Below are 23,998 nucleotides of genomic sequence, written 5' to 3' on the forward strand. Positions count from 1 at the left end.
AGTTATAATACTATAATGCCACGCCATTACTTCCCAGTTTGATTTTCTCATCCCTAATTATTTAATTTGTCCCCAAGAATCCAACAATCACTGGTCTGAGTATACTCAGGTTCAAGCTCAGAACACCTACCAGGGCTAGTAGCAGTCTGAAAGGGAACAGAGTTTGTTTGGGATGGAAAGATAATTGAAAGAATTCAAAAACTGAATAGATTTGGGAGACACAGCACATTCAAGGACTTCATGGTGGATAGCCAAGTTGAAGGTGAGGAGTTAGTTTGCAAGAACAGAAGGGTTAACAGTGTTTTTTTTTGTGGAAGCACATAATGACAAGATTCCCATAGACGTGGCCTGACCTGCTGAATATTTCCAGCATTTTCTGTTTAGTTAATGACAGGAAAGAAGGCGAGAAGTCTGGAAGAGGCACCGGAAAAGAGAAAACCATTAACAGTATTTGGTAATGTGAAATAGACAAGAACATTAGGTGATCAGCAGTTTAGAAGGAAGAGGGTATATAGGATTAAGGGAGTGGAATCCGTTTCTGTTTTCCCAGTCTTTCTAACAAAGGAAGCTTTGTATTTCCCTGTATTATATTTCATCTGCCACTTTTTGCATCATCAAACTAATATATAATCCCAAATTTATGTGACTTCATCTCATAGAGTAACCTCTTCTACAGCATATTATCAAAAGCCTTTCAAAGAATTCAGACCTGCTGGTAATCTCCCATCTTCTTTGCTACATATATCCTCAAAAAACAGATTTGTCAAACTCAGTTTTCATAATGTTATTTTGCATAAAGTACTACCTATTCCCATTAAATGGATTTTTATTCTGCATGATATATTTAATGATCACACTCCATCTGCTCTCAGCTTTATGTGTTAGACTATTAATTGTCAAAACAAATTTATAGCATGAATGAAAAATCTTTTCACATTTTGCCCATCCCAGCTCTGTTCTACATCACTCACAGCTCTCAGGCATCTTTCCACTACCTCTTATCTCCGGCTTAGTTTCCCACTACCAAGCTATGTTTTTGTAGTGTTGTAATCCACAACATAAATGAAAGCATTGCTCAGCACCTCTGAGCCCTTTGACACCGCTATCAAGCTACAGGATTTCGGCTGCCACACTGTCAGAAGTCTTACAGAAACCACAACCAGTTAGTATAATGTGCATATTGTGTGCAGCACCAGTAACCAAAAACAGATCCAAATAAACAGAACTAGAGGAAAAATAGTTTACAGATAACACCACCTAATTTATAACAACTCACCTACTTTTACAATTGCAAGCCCAACAATGAAATACTATAGTAACTCATTGTATGTTGTTTTCTGATCTGATATCTAGGTCATCCTTTCATGTGCCAGAAAAATTTAGAGTCACTTTGCAAAGCTGTAAGATACCTGACGAGAAATACATTTGTTTCTGATTTCTATACAACCCTTGACAACTTTAATGGGAAATACACAATACTTGTATGCTACTATTTTATAGTATTTTTGTATAGCATACGAAAATGTACTTACACTACACTGCAATTTTTAAACATTTTCAGAAATATCATTAAGCATGTAATGATTGCCTCTGGTAATTTTTCAAAATAGCAAATGGTATCAATAAATGGCTTTGTAAATACAATTTCATGGTATAAAAACAGAGTAAGTATGGTGAATACTTAGCAGGTCGAACAGTATCTATAGAAAGAAAAACAGTGAACATTTAAAATCAAGGACCCTTTATCAGAACTAGGAAAGAGAGAGAGTGCGTGTGTGCGTGTACCTTCCTCTTCTGTTGAATGGTTTCATGACCTTACAGTCTACCTTGTTATGAATTTACACTTTATTTTTTACCTGCACTGCACTTTCTCTGTAGCTACTACACTTTATCCTGCACAGTTATAGCTTTACTTTGTTCTACCTCAGTGCACTGAGAAGTAATTTGATCTACAACACAGAACATTACAGGACAGCTGGTTAAAAGGTCAGCCCAGGATGCTGTGATGACCCTTTAACTAACTCTAAAATCAATCTAATCCCTCCCTCCCACATAGTTTTCCAGTTTTCTATCATCCAGGTGCCTATCTAAGAGTCTCTTAAATGTCACTAACGTATCTGCCTCTACTCCTGGCAGAACTTTCTACTCACCCACCACTCTCTGTTTAAAAAAAAACACTTTCCTCTGATAACAACACACATCAAAGTTGCTGGTGAACGCAGCAGGCCAGGCAGCATCTATAGGAAGAGGCGCAGTCGACGTTTCAGGCCGAGACCCTTCGTCAGGACGAAGTCCTGACGAAGGGTCTCGGCCTGAAACGTCGACTGCGCCTCTTCCTATAGATGCTGCCTGGCCTGCTGCGTTCACCAGCAACTTTGATGTGTGTTGCTTGAATTTCCAGCATCTGCAGAATTTCTGTTGTTTACTTTCCTCTGATATCTCCCATACACGTTCCTCAAATTACCTTAAAACTATGACCCCTCATAGTCAATATTTCTGCACTAGGAAAAAGTTTCTGGCTGTCTGCTTGATCTATGTCTCTTATCATCTCATATACCTATATCAAGTCACCTCTCATTCTCCTTCACTCCAAAGAGAAAAAGCCCTAGCCTGCTCAATCTACCCACCTAACACATGCTGTCCAATCCAGGAAGCATCCTGGTAAAACTCTCTCTAAAGCAAACCCATCCTAAATCCGCTTGAATAATATGCAAAACAATCTTTTCACATGTGACAATAATAAACCAATTCTAGGGTAAGAATACTGAACTGGTAAATCCAGTGCCAATGCATTCGCCACACTTTAGTATTTGCTGTATTTTGGTTATCCCATGGCAATTTTCTGCAACCAACAGAAAATTAGGTACAGGAGATGTAAAGGTTACAGGAGAGAATTCTGATAAATGGGGTCTAAGTGGATAAAGCTACAATGGAGAAACCAATGAGAGTGATAGCCATCACACACAAAATGCTGGAGGATCTCAGCAATTCAGACCGTTTCCATGGAGGAGAATAAACAGTCAGTGTTTCAGGCTGAGAACCTTCAGCAGCCCAAAACTTTGACAGTCTATTCCCATCCATAGATATTGCCTGACTTGCTGAATTCCTCCAGCATCCAGTGCGTGCTGTTCTAGATTTCCAGCATCTGCAGAATTTCTTGTGTTTTTTAGTGATGTGTATACTTTCACAGGCTAGATCTAGAGAAATGGCTTCCAGCTGGAGAGGAAAGGATAGTTACACAGATAGGAAGGGCCTAAGAAAGCATTGTATAAACCAGAGATTTTAAGATGAAGATATTTGAAAAACAGTGAGCTAATGAGGCCAATAGATAGCATCTCATTTAAAAACAGGAAGCAGCTAGATGAAAAAAACAAGATACAAAGATTCAAATACAAAATATATAATTTTCACTCAACTGAACAATACTTTGTCTACACCTTTCAATGTTACTTTAAAAATTAAGAGCAAACTGGACTGCATTACTCAGTGATCAGAAGTAAAGTGATTTTCAAAAATTGATTTTGCTCAGGAAACATGATTAGTAAAGCAGCACAAAAATACCACATTGAGTTGGCTTTAAAGATCTGCAACTATTACTGACCACATAAATACTTATACCATAGTTTACATGCGATTATAAGCAATATTTCATTCCAAATTTATAAGGCATTAATGCTTTATGCAAAAAATTGAGTTTTTTTGAAATAGCTTCAAATGCCCTACCATAGAATGAGTAATACCTAGAAGCTACAGGCTGATGGGTTTCCTCATGTAAGTAATCCCCATTTTTCAACAAAATACCTCTGAATTTGCTTTAATTGTCTGAAAAACATTCATGCATGCATCCATGTTGGTAATAACCTTACTAGCAAAACCAAAAAATGCTCCTTTGTATGTATATGAAAGTATTACAGCTCCAAACTGAGTAGGTAACAATATATGTTAAGAAAATAAAATTACTCCTTTTCTTTTTTTTAAATGAGAAACTGAACTTCACATTAATGAAACCAATTTCTTGGGCTTCAGTTATTATGGCCTGCTTACATTTTATTTATATTATTAGTAAATTAAGTTAATTCTTAGATTTCACAATTTTAATCTAATTTTTGGCTTATAGCCAGGATATTTGTTGTTTCTATCAACATATAGGTAGCAACAAACAAGCAATTAAGACATCACAACGTTCTGCCTAGAGTGAGAAATGCTAGAAAGTAGCCATACATTGACACGCAAATAAAACACTTTTAGAATAATGCAGATATTATACAATTTCTACCAAAAAGATCCCAGCCATACCTGGATTCTACTCTCTGGGTTGGAGTTCTAGTAGGATGTGATTTCTGTCTCTGGATCCATCCAACCTCAATCTATTTTATCTATGGAGTAACTTGCAGGATTTCTGCCAATCCTTCTGACAAGATGGAAATTACAGAAGTTCTATCATGTCTAAACAGGATACAAGGGATCTTGAAGTAACAGAAAGGTCTAGTTGATCAGACGAAGAGACCACTAAAAGACTCAGCATAGGCCAAAGCCACCAGCAACTAAAATTTTGGGCTGAGTGAAAGAAAGTGAGAAAAAGACAGCTGCAATATTCACCAAATGAAGGTGGTGAGTTAAGAAAGAGTACAACTTTATTAAATTAACAATTCCATTTTTCAGAACATTCAACAACTTGCTGGAGAAGTAAAGGAAGTACCAAAAATAGGATAGAAGGAAATCTCTGGGGACCTGAATTCCACCCTCGTGACAAATGGTGAAATGTAAACCATCGATAATTCCTGTTATCAATCACTTCAGAAATGGATTGAAAACATATCGTGTGCATTTCTTTTGAATTAACTTCACTGTCATGGCAAAATAAAGGCAGCTGCTATAAAATAATTATCATACATTGCTGTACCCTTACAATGCCAATTGATAATAACTACTTGCATTTACATAGCATATGATTGAAATACGTCAAGTGTGCTTCCCACAATTAATTACATCCATTGAGTTCCATGACTTATGTGCAAGCATACTGTTTCAGCAGTGAGATGAATAACCAGTATTTACTTCTTATAGGCGCGATTATGTGTTTATATACTGATTCCTTTGCATTTTGGAGGTATGTAACTTTGTCAGCTAAGCCAAGCTAATGCTAAGAAGTAGACCAAGGCCTAATTCAAAGGGGGGGGGGGGGGGAGACCAGTCAGCTTCACAGCTGGAACCAGCTGAATGATAGTGTGAACAAACACCTATTAATCAACAATTAACCCACCGTCAAAGACACTCGATTTTGTGGTTGGTCAATCATTACTTCTGATGAGAAGTAAGCAACAGTAGAAAGTGATGATTGACCCAAAAGCAAAGTGCCACAATTACAATGGAACATAACTTTAATACAACTAACTGGCAGTTCTGAAAACACTAATCTGCTTTTCTTCAGAAATAATGAATGAAGAAATTTAGTAATATGACTTGAATTATCAGACAGGATTGAGTTTGTTCACTTTATTAGATGTTATATTAAAAAAATCCAAAGTGCAATAGAATCTATAAAATAAACTGGACACAATTGTTAATATAGCACTTTTAGTAGCTATACCACAATTGACAAATCCAAGTTAACAATGGTGGATTAGAAGTTGGAACTTTTGTTTAACAGAACTGCTGTGTATATGTATTATTCCTGGACTGTTTGTTCACATGCATCTCTAGTTTGGATCCACTCAAATTTAAATTCATTGGGCATAATTTATTTGTGATTTCAAACAAATAATATTGAAAGTAAGTAGTTAAACAGAGGTAAGGTACTTCCAAAATGAAGTTATATTACATATTTTCAAAAAGAATATTGCCTACTTAATTACCGTATAAATAAATGCAGCTCCAGAGCTCCCTCTTCTGGTTGATATTATCTACAGTTGCAGCAAATACAGTACAGAGTAAAAGTCATACAGCAGAGAAATAGGCCCTTGGCATACTTTGTCCATGCCAACAATTATACCAGTGCCCAAGAAGAGCAGGATGAGCTGCCTTAATGACTATTGTTCAGCAGCATTCACATCTACGATGATGAAGTGCTTTGAGAGGCTGGTTATGGCTAGAATCAACTCCAGCCTCAGCAAGGACCTGGACCCACTGCAATTTGCCTATTGCCACAATAGGTCTATGGTGGACATGATCTCACTGGCTCTCCGCGCAGCCTAGATCACCTGGACAGCAGAAGTAACTCTGTTAGGATGTTGTTTATTGATTACAGCTCAGTGTTCAACAGCATCATTCCTACAATTCTGATTGAAAAGCTCCAGAACCTGGGCCTCTGTACTTCCCTCTGCAACTGGACTACGACAACTTTCAATTGCCACATAAGAGAACTTCTGTTGAAGGCAAGTTCACACTGTCGCTAACAAAAATGGGGGAATTAGAATTTCTGCTGCACATTCCAGCCATTTTGTTTGGCCATGTAGACCTGAGACAGTGTGGGGTCTTTTCTGGTTTCCCTTTGGATCATCTCTGTCATAATAGGGAGACTTTTGATTTGATTTGGTGAAAATATGTCAAGGAGTGTACTCTTTTGTAAATTTGCCAGGTATTTCTTTTTCTAGGGTAAATGGGACAATCAATCAGCATATTTGTGATTAGTTGTCCTCTTGAATTCAATGTTGTAATTGCATCCTCCAAGAAACAGAGCCCATGTCTGCATCTGTGCTACTGCGATTAGTGGAATGCACTGCTGTGGCTTGAAGACGGACACTAGTGATCGATGATCAGTAATAAGGGTAAACTCTCTCCCATACAAGTGCTGGTTGAAACATTTTTTACCCCAAATCAGATTCAAGGTCTCTCTGTCAATTTTTGCATATCTTTTCTCTGTAACAATAAAGGAATATGGGACGTTCACTTCCATCACTCATATCATGTGACATAACTGCACCTATAACGTAAGATTAGGTGTCACAGGCTTGCTTCATTGGACCACATAGATCATAATGTGTGAGTGCAGTGTCTGACGTCACGTTTTCTTTACCTTATGGAAAGCCACTTCACACTACTTTGTCCATTGCCATTTCTTCCCAATCTGTAGTAATCGGTTCAAAGGTTGGAGCAGAGTAGCCAGGTCTGGCAGGAACCTGTTACGGTAATTGACAAATCCTAAAAAGGACTGCAACTGTGACCTTTGGCCTTGGGGCATCTACCACTACTTGAGCTTTCCCAACACACTGGTGTAATTCTCATGTGTCAATGTTGTGACCACAGTAAGTGATGCTCAGTTTAATGAATTCACATTTGTTGCATCGTGTTCTGAGCACATAAAATTCTAATCTTTTTAACTCTGTCTGAAACTTTGGAGATGTTCCTTATCATCCTTACCAGTAACGATGATGCCATCCGGGTAACACTGAGTGAGTGCCTGGACAGCGTTGCAGCACATGCTCCATAGCTTTCTGCCAGAGTGTAGGTGCAGATACTACTCCAAAAATAAGTATTTTATAGTGATAAAGCCCTTTGTGAATGTTTATGGTGAGAAACGCTTTGGACTCCTCTTCCATCTTCATCTATAGGAAGGCCTCAGCTAAGTCCACTTTGCTGAAGTGATTCCCTCCAGAAAGGTTTGTAAAGATATCCTCTATTGTGGGCAAAGTGTCAGAGTCATAGAGAAGTACAGCACAGAAACAGGTCCCTTGGCCCACCTAGTCCATGCCAAAAAGCCATTTAAACTGCCTGATCCCAATGACCTGCACTGAAGAAGTTCCCTTCATGTTCCCCTTACACTTCTCACACTTCACCTTTAAGCCATAATCTCTGGTTGTATTTACTCTATCTATTCCCCTCATAATTTTGTACACGTCTGCTGAAACTCCTCTGAATATTCCACATTGTAAAGAATACATTCTTAACCTATTCAATCTTTCCTTAAAACCCAAGTCCCACAGACACGGCAACATCCTTGTAAACTTTCTGTGCACTCTTTCAACCTTGTTTACATCATTCCTCTAAGTAGGTGACCAAATAGCACACAATTCTCCAAATTAGGCCTCACTAATGTCTTATAAAACTTCAACATAACATCCATTTTCCGTACTCAATACACTGACTCATGAAGGCCAATGTGCCAAAAGCTTTCTTTACGACCCCTATCATCCAGATCATTGATATAGGTAACAAACAACAAAGGACCCAGCACTGATTCCTGCAGCACATCACAGGCCACCAGTCAGAGAGGTAACCCTCTATGACCACTCTCTGACTTCTCCTATAAAACCAAAGTCTAATCCAATTTACTACCTCATCCTGAATGCTGAGTGACTGAACCTCCTTGGCCAGGCTCCCATGCAGGACATTGTCAATTGCCTTACTAAAGTCCATGTAGACAACATCCACGGCCTTTCCTTCATCCCCTCTTCCTGGTAACTTCCTTAAAAAAAATTACTGATTTACTTTCAGTACCGGGTTGATGGTGACCTTAAAATCTTCACAGATCCTGACAGACCTATTCTTCTTGGCTACTGGGACCACCGGCATTACCCATGAGCTTAATGCAACCATGGAAAGAACTCCTTCAGCCTCTATGCAAAGAGGATGTGGCATACAAATGGTGGATGGATCACCAATCAAGTTGTAGTTGTCTCAGCCAATGCCAACCTCCTGTTTTTTGCCACATACAAGCCAAATGTAGTTTGTTGGTTGTTGAATTTCCCTGTTACGAATGTCATTCCCACAGGAGTTATCTTTTCTCCAGTATAAGTTCTTAGTTGGATATTTGTAGGCTTCAGTATCTTTGAAAAGCCATTTTGTGGAATGACTGAAATAGCCAAGCCAGTGTCCAAATCTATTTTAACTAATTTGACATTCACTTCTGGTGTAAGCCATATTGCATGTCTCGTGTTAGTTTTTACATTATAATCCTCAAATCTACCAGTCCTGTGTCACTCTCATCATCAGAAATTTCATCAGCAGTATGCAGATTCGTTCTCTTTTTGAAACTGCAACTTGAATTAAAAAAAAAATCTTTTTCTCTTCCCTCTGCAGTCCATTTATTTGCATTTTGTATGTGCCCTACTTCGTTGCATTTTCTTCAAGTTTTACCTTTAAATCCGCATTAGTCTGGTGTACGTGAGCCCCTGTCACATCGGTAACACAATTTGTATGGCCAGGCCAGTTTCTATTTAGAAGGTACAATTTGGTTCACGCTCACTTGCATTCCTGACTGCAACACAATTGCATCTCTGTCTGCTATTTCCCTTGATACAGCAATTTCAACCGCTCTGTAAGTTGTGTTTCAGTAAGGAGCCATTTCTGACTACTTTCTCGTAAGATTCCACAAACTAAGGGATCACTCAGTGAATCATTTAGCCCATCTTTGAACTGGCAATGCTCAGACAATTTCTGCAATTCAGCCATGTATATTGAAATAGACTCCCCTTCCTTTTGACTCCACTTATGAAACCTGAAGCATTTTGCAATCAACAATGCTTTTGGTAATAAATGCTCCTGCATTACTTTCACAGTATCAGTTTGGTGGAAGCAAACTGCATGCCTTTAAACCCAATGCACTCAACAAAACTGGCACTTGCTTTTCATTGGCTATTTCATTTATTCAAAATACTGTTTAATTCACAAAATCCATTAATTTGTTGGGCAATCGAATGCATCAATCTTTCCAATATAGCCAGCCACTTCTGCATTTCTTATTTATGATCATCAGCCAGAACTCACTGTTTATGAACCCTGAATTCATCTGCTTTCTGCCTATTTTTAAACTCAAATGTCTTTCTCCTCTGCAAGGAAAAAAAAGTTTGCAATTTTTTAAAAAAACTCGAATATCCTGCTGTGCTTTTTTAAAAACTCAAACATTTTGCTGTGCTTCAACAGGTAGGTAGTTGTCTCATGTTTGTTTACAACTTCTTTGTCACCACTGTTGCGTTCCATCTCCAAAACATTAAACCAATTGATAAAAATACACAAAGCTGGGAATAACATGTCTTAGTTTCATTTTTTACTTTAGTGAGACGTGGTGGCAGGTAGGGTTCTCAATGATAGATGCCACCTTCTTAAGGTGTTGCGTTTTGAAGGTGTCCTCAATGCTGGGAGGCTAGTGTCCAGGACTTGCAATGGCACCTCCATATCCGACAGTGATGCAACCAGTTAGAATGCTCTCCACAGTATACCTGTACAAATTTGCAAGACTCTTTGGTGCAAACCAAGTCTCCTCAAATGCCTAAGGAAATAGGAAGGTGCTGTCATGACTTCTTTGTGATTGCATCAATATGTTGGACCCAGAATAGGTCTTCAGAGATGTTGACACACAGGAACTTCAAACTGCTCACTGTTCCACTGCTTATTCATTGGTGTATGTTAATCTCAACTTCCTCTTCCTGAGAAGACAATCAATTACTTGATCTTACTGACATAGAGTCCAAGATTGCTATTGTGACACCAGTTGATCTATCCCGCTCCTGTACACTTCCTCATCGACATCTGAAATCTGCCAACAATGGTTGTGTTGCTGGCAAATTTATAGATGGCATTTGAGCAGTTCCTAGCCACATAATTGTGGGTGTAGAGAAAGTGGAGCAGTGGGCTAAGCACACATCCTTGAGGTGTGCTAGTGTTGATTGTCAGTGAGGAGGAGATGTTACTTTTGATTCATCCAGAATGTGGTCTCCCGCTGAGGTGGACAAGGATCCAGTTGCTGAGGGAGCTACAGAGGCCCAGATTCTGGAGTTTGATGATTAAAACTGAGGGTATGATTGTGTTGAACAATGATTTGTAGTCAATAAACGGCAGCTATAGAATGTATTACTATTGTCCAGGTGATCCAAGTGGAAAGGCAGTGAGATTGCATCTGCTGTACAGTTATGCTGGTGATAGGCAAATTATAGCAGGCCCAGGTCAACTTAGGCAGGAGTTGATTTGAAGCAGGTGGGAATTTCTGACTGCAATATTGAGAGATTGAAGATGGTCTTGAACAATCCCTGCCAGTTGGTTGGCACAGGTTTTAAATGCCCCATCAAGTACACCATTACAGCCTGATGCCATGCAAGGGTTCACCCTCTTGAAAAATGTTCTGACTTTGGCTTCATGTAACATGTGCTCTGGTTTCTAGCTACTCTTTTTTTGTGTGATTTGATCCGGGTGCTTCAGCACGGAATGGGTCTGCAGACAGGATCGAAATAAGCTGCAGAAAGTTGTAAACTCAGTCAGCTCCATCATGGGCACTAGCCTCCCCAGCATCCAGGACACCTTCAAGGTGCAATGTCTTAAAAAGTCAGCATCATTAAAAACCCTATTGCCCAGGACATGCTTTCTTCTCATTGCTACCATCAGGGAGGAGGTATAGGTAGGTGCCTGAAGGCACACACTCAACAACTCAGCAACAGCTTCTTCACCTTTGCCACCAGATTTCTGAATGGACACTGAACCCATGAATACTACCTCACTACTTTCTTTCTCTCTATTTAATTTAACTTTAAAAGCACTTCTTACTATAATTTGCATTTTTTATTATTATATTGCAATGTACTGCTGCCGCATTAACAAGTTTCACAATATACACCAGTGATATTAAACCTGATTCTGATTATAAACTGTTCCTTACCACTAACTCTTCTCCCTAGCTACTGGCCTAAAATAATCCAAACTGTTCACAGTTTTAGTTCCACATAACCCCACCTTGCATTCTGACCTCATGGTCATACAATCACAAAGACTGTCAACTTCCACTTCCTTAACATCACCCAATTCTGTCTACACCTAAGCTTATCTGCTGCTGAAACTGTCATCTCTTTGTTATCTCCCAGTTTTACTATTTCTTCTCACTGTTAGCTACACTTTTTTCTTCTTGTTCTCCATCTAACGCTCAACTGCACACCTTCAAATCTGTGACATGTTCACTCAACACTTGCATGCTTTCTGACTTACACTGCTTCCCAGTTAAGCAACAACTCAATTTTAAAATGATCATCCCTAGTTTCAAATCCGTCCATGGTTTTCCCTACTTATCTCTGTAATATCCTCCAGCATTATAATACTCCGAGATACCTGCACCTTTCCAAATCTAGGTTCTAGGGTATTTCCAAATTTAATTGATCCACCATCAGTGGCATTGCCTTCATCTGCCAAAACCTAAATCACTTTAATTTCCTAAAACTTCTCAGATTCTCTTCTCTCCTGCAAGATGAAACTGATGACTATTGGAGCTAATGCGGAAACCAATGAGTTTTCTAGAAATGAAACTTGAAGTAGCAACAGATAGGGGAGTGAATAAGTCGTGAACTGGTTTATTCGTTCCACCACTCATGTCTCAATATTATCCAAATGCTCCTCCTTGACCATGGCCAAATTCTCAGGAGCCACTGGAAATGCTGCATTTTCCCCCCCAAGGAGGCTTTGAGCACATCCTTGAATCTTTTTCTTAATCCATCAGCCCGTCTTTTACCACAGCAGAGCTTGGACTCAAAGACACCAGACTCTTGAAATAGACAGTCCCATCATAAAATAAAATCTCATGCTACATATTTAGCACCTCCACCAAGTCGTGAGCTGATGCTCGTGGTTGCGTAGCAATTAACACAATTTACAGTGCCAGCGATTGGGGTTCAATTCCCAACAATATCTTTAAGGAGTTTGTACATTCTCCCATGTGACTGCATGGATTTCCTCTGCGTGCTCTAGTTTCCTGCCATTTTCGAAGACATACAGGTTAGGATTAGTACGTTGAGGTCACACTTTGTTGGCGCCAAAAGCATGGCAACACTTGCTAGCTGCCCGTAGCACATCCTCAGACTGTGTTGGTCATTGACACAAACAATACATTTCACTATGTGCTTCGATGTTTCCATGTACGTGACAAATAAAGCTAATTTCTTAATATCTTAAAATCTCCTCCATTGCTGCCATCCCCTTCTCTTTCTCCCTTTCCACCAGCTGAATGTTTGCTCTCAAATAAAGAATTGCCATTTGAGTTGCTTGCAATGAGGTTATTAAAGCATGCAAACCCAAATCCAATTTTTCTTATTTAGAAGAATTAATGGCCAAAGGGTTGAACAAATGTAATCACCCTTCTATGTGGCAATTTAAAATACTACTACTTATTTTATTCGTAAAGAATCTAAAAATGTGTTTTGAAACAAGAATGAGGTAAGATAAGCATTAGTTTTAAATCAAAAAGATTACTTGCATAAGCTACAAAGTATCACAAGGGAAAGAAGCAAAAACTTACCTTAAGTACAAATTTATTTGAGGACATTACTGCAGTAGGAATATATCCTGCTTAACCTGAAACGATAGTTTAATAAATTACTATAATCTCATTCACAGAATCAGTCAGCCAACTTCAATAAAGACATAAAAACCATGAGATGGAACAAAATACAGGTGTCCCCCACTTTTTGAACATTCACTTTACGAAACCTCACTGTTACGAAAGACCTATATTAGTACCCTGTTTTCGCTTTCAGAAGGTGTTTTCACTGTTACGAAAAAAAAGCAGCGTGCGATAAAAAAATCAGCGCGCAATAAAAGGCAGCACGCGCCCCGAGCAGCCGTTTGCAAGGTGAGTACTATGGTGTCAGAAAAGCCTAAAAGAGCTTGTAAGGGTGTTACACTTAGCGTAAAACTAGACACAATTAAGCGTTTCGATCGTGGTGAACGAAGTAAGGACAAAGTCAGTTTGGCTTGTGGAAGCTGACGAACATGATGTTGAAAAGATTTTGGCATCCTATGACCAAGAACTGATAGATGAAGAGCTGATGCAATTGGAAGAGGAAAGGATAACGATCGAAACCGAATGCAGTAGCGAAATGAACGTGAAGCAACTGCGTGAGATTTTCACTGCAATGGTAAGTACAACTTTAATTTTGAAAGGGTACGTAGGTTTAGGAGATATTTGCAGCATGGTTTGAGTCCTTACAAAGAACTGTGTGATAGAAAAATGTGCGAGGCTCAGCAGTCAAGCAAGCCTTCCACATCAGCCACAGCCGACAACGATCCTCCACCTTCGACATCGAGGCGGGCAGTCATAGGAGAAGATGAGCTGCCTGCTCTAATGGAAATAGACGACTTGATGACACCCCAGTGTCCAACCACCCCAAAACTCAGGCTGCGGACAGGTACTGTACCGATTCGTGGAGAATGCAGCAGTAGCCGGGAGGCACACAGCACATCTTTAAGAAAAAAGCCAAAATAAACATGCTAATTAATTAGGTGCCACCCCACACTTAAATGTCAGCCCAAATCAAAGGCGATGCAATCGGCAATCGGCACTGATCTGGGCCGACAATTACGTGCCGGGCAGCACCTAATTAATTAGCATGTTTATTTCGGCTTTTTTCTTAATGATGTGCTGGATGCCTCCCAGCTACCACTGGACCCCTGCGTGCTTCACGGCAATGTATCGCTCGGCGGCCTGGAGGGTGGGGGCCATGGCACCACCCCAACCTGCAATGACTCAGTCTAACACACCATCATCAGTGTGCTCTGCGCTGTCTTCCCAATTCCAGTAAGTGATACTACACTGTGCATACATTATTTCTACTTTATATCGGCTGTGTATTTTTACGTGTTATTTGGTATGATTTGGCAGTTTCATAGCTTAAAGGTTACCGGAGAGCGCTTGCACCAGGTTTTTGCCAACAGCAGTTGCGTGAGATTTTCTGCCGACGGCGCTTGTGTGAGATTTTTGCTACGGAGAACAGTTCAGTAATGATTGTGGAAAAGTATTTCTACTTTACGTAGGCTGTGTATTTATCATATCATTCCTGCTTTTACTGTGTGTTACTGTTATTTTAGGTTTTATGTGTTATTTGGCCTGATTTGGTAGGTTATTTTTGGGTCTGCGAACGCTACAAAAATTTCCCATATAAATAAATGATAATTGCTTCTTCGCTTTACGACATTTCGGCTTACAAACTGTTTCATAGGAACGCTCCACCTTTGGATGGCAGGGGAAACCTGTATTAATTAAACACGAACACAGTGCCAATTTGTCTCATAGTCAACACCCATCTGTTGGTCAGAAAGACTGTGGGTATTTTGCTTCACTTTTAAAACAGCAGCACAAGATCCAGGTTGATATCTGAAATGTTGTGGAGGAACCACTCCGATATTTGAGAATGGAATGTTAATGGTTGAATGAATATGAAAAGAACTTAGTTCTTTTTAATGAGTAAGAAGTTCTCTCAGTCATGTACAAGACTATCTTATTCATCAAGACCATCAAAAAAGAAACCCAAACTGCTCATTTTTTCCTGTTCGTGGAAACTAGATATGCAAATAAAAATTGTTACTCGAAAGTTTTGAAAGATGCAATATATCTGCAAGCAGTTTCCTCCCTGAAGCCTTTGAATCATGTCAAACAATTCAAAGACTGAGTCTTGGAAAATTCAGAAACAATAAAATATCAACTGCATCACTTTTCTCTGGTGGGGTGGTATTTCAGTGCCACATAGGCTACTTGCTTCTAACCAGTGAAAATGAACTTAATTTACTTATATTAAATTTTAACTTTTATTAAGCTCTATAAGTGATGTAGTCAACATGCTTGCACTTACACAGAATAAAGAACACAAGAACAATGAGTCAATTAGTGCAGTATCCATGATGCTCTTTTACACAAGCATATTTAATGGATCAAGACACTATTTTTTCCAAATAATGGAATGTATGGTATCCATCCATACAGGGTGCTTGTCTAGCTTGAATCAGTCCTAACTACTAATAATGGCACTGGCTTGCAGCAGAGTCATCTGAAGCCAAGTGTGAAGAATCTTAACCCTTTCCAGCTTCAAAGCTTATCAATGAGCCAGACTGGCAGCTCATTCATCAACAGTCTTTAAGCACTGAAGGTCTGATAAACTAAGATTACCAGATATTTGCCAAACAGGATTGACTCAGTTCCAAACTAACACTACCAGGAATTCTATTTGGAGACAACATGATCCCAAAAAGACAGTGATTATCTGTCAATCTCATCAACAATGATCAAATTGTACTAAAAGGAAGTTATTCAATATTTCAGTGTAACATGCTGTAAGGTTTCACTGCTAATGTAATGGCTTCTCTGTGATGTTCCACTGCTGAGGTAATGGTATCTCTGTAGCAGCAATGTTTGGGTTACGACTAGAGATAACGGGACATGCTAACCAATGAGCAGGATGTTATTCTTTCTTGTGTGTCTGGGAGCCGGAAGTTCATGGTCTTTTGCCAGGGAGAGATGAGGAGAGAAGACACGAATGGAGAGAGTTGGTAGACCTCGGATGGAGTGGATTTGGAGCGAGGGTCCAAAGGTCAGCGATGATCGGAGGAGGTTGATGGTGGATGAGCGACCTTATCAGTGAGCTCCAACGTTGCGCATTAGACTGTTTCATGAGAATGGGCCCTTTTTCTTTTTCTGTTTTCTTTACTAACCACACAGTCAAATTGAGAATTATAAAGCTCAATCGTTTAAACACATATTGTGTACTGTTTGTTATTTCGTGGTACTGATTTGTAACAGGAGACACATTGCGTAGCATCCATCCAAAGGAGATTTCTTAAGTTTGGCGGGGCTGGGGGGGGGGGGCTATCATCCCCTATATTAAGCCGCTAGCTGAACCGAGAGTTACATTAGTATAAAATTGATTACAAATCATTTGTGAAAAATGAAAATAACACATACTCGAATGTAACCAACATCAATTTAGAAAATACTGTCATGTGATTATTTTTATGTAATTTTCTTTATGTCCAAACCTCTTTCCCTTTCTGAAATTACTGACTAGTCACCAAGGTACTAGATTATTTCTCTCTCTTCATTCAGGTTACAGCATTAATTCCTATGGATTTTGCCAATCACAGACCATGACACAAATGGCAATCAATCCTTAGCGACTTTCTCAAAGCCACACTTTCAACTAGAGATGCCTTTTTATCTCCAGATTTTAGAGGTAGTGGGATGTGTACTCCCACTTACGCAGAAGAGACCAGGGATGAAATAAGAGTTACCACTGTGGTAATCCTTTTTTCTTCTGGTCTCAGATGACAACATACTAACAACAAAGGCAGCAATTGGTTTTACAATTGGGTTATATAACATTCTATGTTATAGTATATTTCAGATTTTCTCAGACAGTGCTGCAATTGAATATTCAGTTACATTGAAAAATGAACCACTTAGAAGAATGAAAAAGTTAAGAATGCTTCCCATTTGTTTAAGTTCCTGTTGAAATGGCCTTTCCTGGTTCAGTGCACATACAATGACTTTTATAATGATGTGCTGAAAGCAAGTTGATCAAGTCTCAACTTGTCTCCAATTACATTTCACCACTACAGCCTGTCAACTATCAAACTTATAATTTGATGTAAAAATATAGTGTAATGTCAAAGGATTTCTGATTAACTCTATCTAAGCAGTCATAACAGGTAAATTAGCTTGCATTAAAGTACCCATGGTTTATAAAGCTATGTACACAATTTCCAAGCAATAACAGAAAGCAGAATGCTAGAAGAACTCAGTGGGTCAAGAAGCGTCTGTGGAGTTGATGTTTCAGGTCAAGACCCTGCATCAAGGCTGAGAGAGGAGGGAAAGATAGCCAATATTTAGCAGTATGAGCTGGTGTGGGATAGAAAACTGGGTAGACAGGTGAAGCAAGTGGAGGAAGCAGAGAGGGCATTGGTTAACCGTAGTGGGAAATGTCAACATTCATATAATCAGTTTGTGAGTTACTCAAGCAGAATACAAGAATGTTGTTATTCCAAATTGTGTTTTGCCTTTTCTGTGTCAAAGGAGCATGTCGAGGACAGAAGGGTCAGCGTGGGAGCAGGAAGGAGTTAAATTGACATGCAACCAGAAAATGAAGATGGCCACTTTAGGCAGAGTGCAAGTGCTTCGTGAAACAGTGGCCTAATCTATGCTTGACCAGGAGGTCACATTGTGTCTGTGACCCCATGCACATCCTGCATCACTCAGAAACCTCTTCCACCTCCTTTCCTGAGTCTGTAATTCTTTAAAAATTAACCAAGAGAAAAAGGAAACAACTATCCTGGTATAGCAGAACTACCTGTACTTTGGATCCACATCACATTAACACATACAGAATGTACCTCACCTCAAAGCAAGGTGGTAAAATATACACATTTTCTTAAAGAATGTTTTTAATAACCTCTGGAGGTTCTACAATCAGTGTACTACATTGAGGATGCACTTAACAAAATTTGAGCACAGCAAGCTTCCACATACACCAGTTACTAGATAATCTGATATTTCAGTGAAATTGATTGAGAAATAAATATTAATTAAGATACTGGGAAAGACTCCACAGGCCTTGTTCAGTATTCTGCCATAGCATCTTCAATGCTCTCTTGACAGGCCACAGGCATGCAGCATCTCTGAAGGTACAGCATTCCCTCAATTGTTGCACTGTAGCCATCAGCCTAGGTTGAGAGACATCAACAAGTCTGAAATGACCATTAACCCTGGAGGACCTGACAAGTTCTGTTCAGGGAACCAATCTCTGGAAATTGCCTGTTAGGCACCAGAATTTCACTTGGCACTGTAGAAATGGATAGAAGTGAACTCTTTGTAATGGAAAAAGTGCTACATCTGCCCATTCACGGCCCCAAATAGTCCTTCCAAGTCAGGAAACACATTCATTACCTGTGGGTCTGTTGCGGTATTCTGTTCTCCCGGAGTGGCCACCTCTACATTAGTGAGACCTGAAGTAGAAAAGCGGAGCCTAGTCGAGCACCTTTGTTCTGCCTGCAACAAGCAGGATTTCCCTGTGGCCAAACATTTTAATTCCAATCCCCATTCCCGTTCTGACATGTCAATCTACAGCCTCCTCAATTGCCGCGTGACGCCTCTTTTAGGTTGGCAGAGCAACACCTCATATTCCATCTGGGTAGCCTCCACCCTGACGGCATGACTACCGGTAATTTCTCCCCACTTCCCCCTTCGCCCTTTTGCATTCCCATTCTGGCTCCCTTCTTTTCTCTTCTCTTCACCTGTTTATCACCTTCCTCTGGTGTCCCTCCTCCTTCCCCCTCCAATGACCCACTCTTGTCTCCTAGCAGATTCCTTCTTCCTCAGCCCTTCCCCAGCAGTCACATCCCAGCTTCTCACTTCATCCCTCCTCCATCAACCTACCTACCTTCTCCTTTACCTAACCCCTATCACCTGCTGGCTTGTACTCATTTCCCCCCCCACCCTCCTGTTTTGGGTTTCTTACCCCCTCCTTTCCAGTCCTGATGAAAGGTCTAAGCCCAAAATATCAACTTTTTATTCCTTTCCACAGACACTGCCTACCTTGCTGAGTTCCTCCAGCATTTTGTGTGTGTTACTCTAGATAGAAGTGACCTGCTGGAAGTGGAAGCAAAGGAAATCAGAGCTGGCCATCCATCTCATGGTTAAATGCAAATTCAAGGTTTTGTCCAAGACTGTTGGCACTGAGTTGAGTCTTCTCCATACCTCATGATTTACCAAGACCGGATCAACATTGTAACTGGTAGAAATGCCTCTAACGGCCTTGCGATACTCAGGACTACAATCACCTATACGCAGGACAATAGGGTTTAGGGTGGTGTATTTACATGCCCAAGGCCTCTGACAGAACATCCCATATGTACATAAAGATTCCCCATCAAATCTGGAGTCAGGCAAGGTTAGTCTCTACTCGGTCATATTGGTATTACCGAGCCTTTTGCCAAATACTTATGAATACTCAGCAGATGATCGAGCAAAAGATGACGTGGAACGATCTCTGGAAGGTGGATCCACACCGCATCAAGTTCCTTATCCAGGCTGTTTATGACGTCCTTCCTAGCCCATCCAACCTGCACTGCTGGGGCCTTGCAGAACGACCAGCTTGCCCCCTCTGTGAGAAGACCGGTACGCTAGAGCATATTCTGAGCTGTTGCCCCAGAACTCTTGCTGATGGCCGTTATCGGTGGCAGCATGACCAGGTCCTCCGGACAATTGCTGAGACAATCTGCAGCACCCTTAGCATCTGCCGGAAGACAAGTCCGGTCAAGAATATCATCTGCTTTGTCAAAGGGGGAAAAGACCAACAGAACACCAGAAAGCAACCAGGTTACTCTTCACTGCGTAGGACTGGAAGCTAAAAGCAAACCTGGGAAAACAGCTGCAGTTTCCTACCCACATTACAGAGACTACACTGCGGCCTGACATTGTGTTGTGGTCCGACTCATTGAAGCACGTCCTTATGCTTGAGCTTACTGTGCCACAGGAAGAATGCATGGAGGAGGCCTATGAGCGGAGAAGAGCCAAGTATGGAGATCTGAAGAACAACTGCCAAAGAAGAGGCTGGAGAGCAAAGTGTTGGCCCGTGGAGGCTGGGTGTCGTGGCTTTGCAGGCCAGTCATTCTGCAAAGTATACAGTCGGCCCTCCGTATCCGCGAGCTCTGCATGCGCGAATTCAATCAACCGCGAATCGAGAAAACCTGGAAGTGCTCTTCCAGCACTTGTTGTTCGAACATGTACAGACTTTTTTTTTCTTGTCATTATTCCCTAAACAATGCAGTATTACAACTATTTTACATAGCATTTACATTGTATTAGGTATTATAAGTAATCTAGAGATGATCCAAAGTATACAGGAGGACGTGCGTAGGTTATCGTGGATCGGGATCGAAAAAAAACCGGAAGTTCTCTTACTAAGTCGGAACAGGTACATCCGATGTTATTCAGCGTCAGTTAGTCAAACGTTCGTCTTAATATATAGCATATATTTTACCTTTCTATGCATATAAAATACTTAAGAAATATATGTTTCAGCGCCGGGCTCGGGAACAGAAGTTCCCGAGTTCGATCCAGTGACAGATCACTCCTGAGCACGCTGTCCATCCCTGCCGGGTTGATGTGGAGGATCAAAAACCCAAAACCCCAAAACCTAATAATTAAACCACTGCGTTGCTGCGTAATAATTGTTGCTTTAATCGGGCAGGGCCTTTCTCATTTTATCCTTTAAAATTGTTCCGATCATTGACCGACTGTAGCCTAACACTCTTCCAATGACTGACGGTGTTTCACCTCTTTCTGATCACTTTATTATTTCCACTTTATTTTAAATCGCAATCATGATTATTTTTGTGAGCAGAAACACTGCGGATTCAGAGCTCCGCCGTCGGGTCCTAATGCCCACCGCACTGAGCCTGGTTAAATAAGGTCTGGGGTTCTGCTGGGTCCTAAGGTCCACTGCATTGAGACAGGTTGAATAAGGCCTTGAGCATCCATGTATTTTGGTATCTGCGAGGGGTCCCAGATAAGGAGGGCCGACTGTACACTGCACTTGGAATCACGGGAGAGAGAAGAAGGAGAGCCATTTCTACCACCAGATACAGCAGAGAAAGCATCAAGATGGCTCTGGATAAAGAGGGCAGATCTGTGGGTTGCTGCTAGGGCACAGGCCGGGGTCTGATCAACCCCGGTCGGGTCGCCTGGGCAAGGGTGTATGATGTTGAAAGACCCGAAACACCTGACAACCCCAGGTAACATCACTGTGCCCTAGCTTAGCATCATGCAGATGTTTCTGTAAGAAAAAAGGACGCATATTTAAAGGAGATGAGAATCTCAAGCAGCAGGAACACTCATTTTAGAGCTTCCCAAGACCAGCTGTTCATCAGCATCTGCCATTAGTCTGAATTAAAGTTCAGTGTAAAATTTACTACCAGAGTACATACCTGTCACCACATACAACCCTGAAATTCTTTTTCCTGCGGGCATACTTAGCAAACCCATAGAACAGTAACTATTAAACAAAATGAATGACAAACTGTGCAAATGCAAATATAAATAAATAGCACTAAATAAAGAGAGCATGAAATAACAAGATAAAGAGTCCTTAAAGTAAGACCATCGGTTGTGGGAACACCAGAAATGGAATGAGTGTAGTTATCGCCTTTTGTTCAAGAGCCTGATGCTTAGGAGTAATAACTGTTTTTGTGAGTCCTGAAGCACTTGCACTTTCTACCTGATGGCAGCAGCGAGAAAAGCAGTGGTGAGGATCTTTGATGACGGATGCTGCTTTTCTATGCCAACATTTCATGTAGATGTGCTCAATGGCTGGAAGGGCTTTATCCATGATGTATTGGGCTATATCCACTAACTTTTGTAGGATTTTCTGCTCAAAGGCATTGGTGTTCCCATACCAGGCTTTAATGCAGTCGTCAATACACTTTCCACCTCACACCTATTCAAGTTTGCCAAGATTTTTGATGAGATGACATGCCGAATCTTCACAGACGCCTGAAGACGTAGAGGCAGAGCCGTGCTTTCTTTGCAATTACATTTATATGATGGGTCCCGGACAGGTCCCCTGAGATAGTGACACCCAGGAATTTAAAGTTATTGACCCTCTTCACCTCCGATGAGTACTGGCTTTGGTTTCCCTCTCCTGAAGACTACAATCAGTTCTCTGTTCTTGCTGACATTGAAAGAGAGATTGTTGTTATTACACCACTCAGCCAAATGTTCAGTCTCCCTCCTTCATGTTGATTATCACTACCTTCGATACAGCCCACAACTTGCACATGCTGTTGGAGCTGTGCATTGCCACACAGTCATAGTTGTACAGCAAGTAGAGCAGGGGGCTAAGCACACATCCCTGCGGTGCTCCTGTGCTGATGGAGATTGAGGAGGAGATGTTTTTGCCAATCCAAACTGACTGGGGTATGCAAGTGAGGAAATCCAGGATCCAACTGCACAAGGGGCTATTGAAGCCCAGGTCTCAGAGTTTACTGATTAGCTTTAAGGGGTTTGATGGTTATAAATGTCGATCTGTAATCGATAAAGAGCATCCTGATGTATGCATCTATGTGATAAAGTTTAAGGGAATTGGAGATTCTCAGATTCCTGTAAATAATGGATTAAGTACCAACTATGTCTGTGTATTTTGTGAGTGACTGCAGTCCATTTGAATAATGTCTCACAGCTGCTTCTTTGGAGCAAGATAAAGATTAAAGTTCACACAGATCCACATAGTCATAGTCATACTTTATTGATCCCGGGGAAATTGGTTTTTGTTACAGTTGCACCATAAATAATTAAATAGTAATATGTAAATTATGCCAGGAAATAAGTCCAGGACCAGCCTATTGGCTCAGGGCGTCTGACCCTCCAAGGGAGCAGTTGTAAAGTTTGATGGCCACAGGCAGGAATGACTTCCTATGACTCTCTGTGTTGCATCTCGGTGGAATGAGTCTCTGGCTGAATGTACTCCTGTGCCCAACCAGTACATTATGTAGTGGATGGGAGACATTGTCCAAGATGGCATGCAACTTGGACAGCATCCTCTTCTCAGGCACCACTGTCAGAGAGTCCATTTCCATCCCCACAACATCACTGGCCTTACGAATGAGTTTGTTGATTCCGTTGGTGTCTGCTACCCTCAGCCTGCTGCCTCAGCACACAACAGCAAACATGATCGCACTGGCCACCACAGACTCGTAGAACATCTTCAGCATCATCCGACAGATGTTAAAGGACCTCAGTCTCCTCAGGAAATAGAGACAGCTCTGACCCTTCTTGTAGACAGCCTTAGTGTTCTTTGACCAGTCCAGTTTATTGTCAATTGTCAATTCGTATCACCAGATATTTGTAATCCTCCACCATGTCCACACTGACCCCCTGGATGGAAACAGGGGTCACCAGTGCCTTAGCTCTCCTCAGGTCTACCACCAGCACCTTAGTCTTTTTCACATTAAGCTGCAGATAATTCTGCTCACACCATGTGACAAAGTTTCCTACCTCAGTACTCAGTCTCGTCTCCCTTGCTGATGCATCCAACTATGGCAGAGTCATCAGAACACTTCTGAAGATGACAAGACTCTGTGCAGTAGTTGAAGATGTCTCCTGATTCTTCACACCTTTTGGTTTTGACAAAAGGCAATACCTGATGGAAATTAGACAGGACATTCCATTCTTAATTAAAGTGGCTGGAGTGTCTATCAAGCTGATTGTTTTTTTGTAACAATAGTCCATTGACGTGGCTAGAATGGTTATCAAACTGATTGCTCT

At 40.8% G+C, this 23,998-nt stretch overlaps 1 protein-coding gene across 4 annotated transcripts in view; it reads right to left on the reverse strand.

Moving 5' to 3' along the window:
* slx4ip (SLX4 interacting protein) overlaps positions 1-23,998 on the reverse strand; it is a 141,825-nt gene that overhangs the window by 107,341 nt on the left and 10,486 nt on the right. For 2 of the 4 annotated variants that reach the window (XM_063056154.1, XM_063056156.1), the window contains exons 2-3: positions 23,729-23,873; positions 13,211-13,266 (exon numbers count right to left, since the gene is read on the reverse strand). In XM_063056154.1, the coding sequence (XP_062912224.1) occupies positions 13,211-13,237 (27 nt within the window). In that variant the 5' untranslated portion in view covers positions 13,238-13,266; positions 23,729-23,873. Of the gene's footprint in view, positions 1-13,210; positions 13,267-18,622; positions 18,665-23,728; positions 23,874-23,998 lie in introns of those variants that run through there. The other 2 variants (XM_063056157.1, XM_063056155.1) reach the window with 2 other exon arrangements.

This window comes from Mobula hypostoma, chromosome 8 (assembly GCF_963921235.1).
Source record: "Mobula hypostoma chromosome 8, sMobHyp1.1, whole genome shotgun sequence".
Lineage (NCBI taxonomy): Eukaryota > Metazoa > Chordata > Chondrichthyes > Myliobatiformes > Myliobatidae > Mobula > Mobula hypostoma.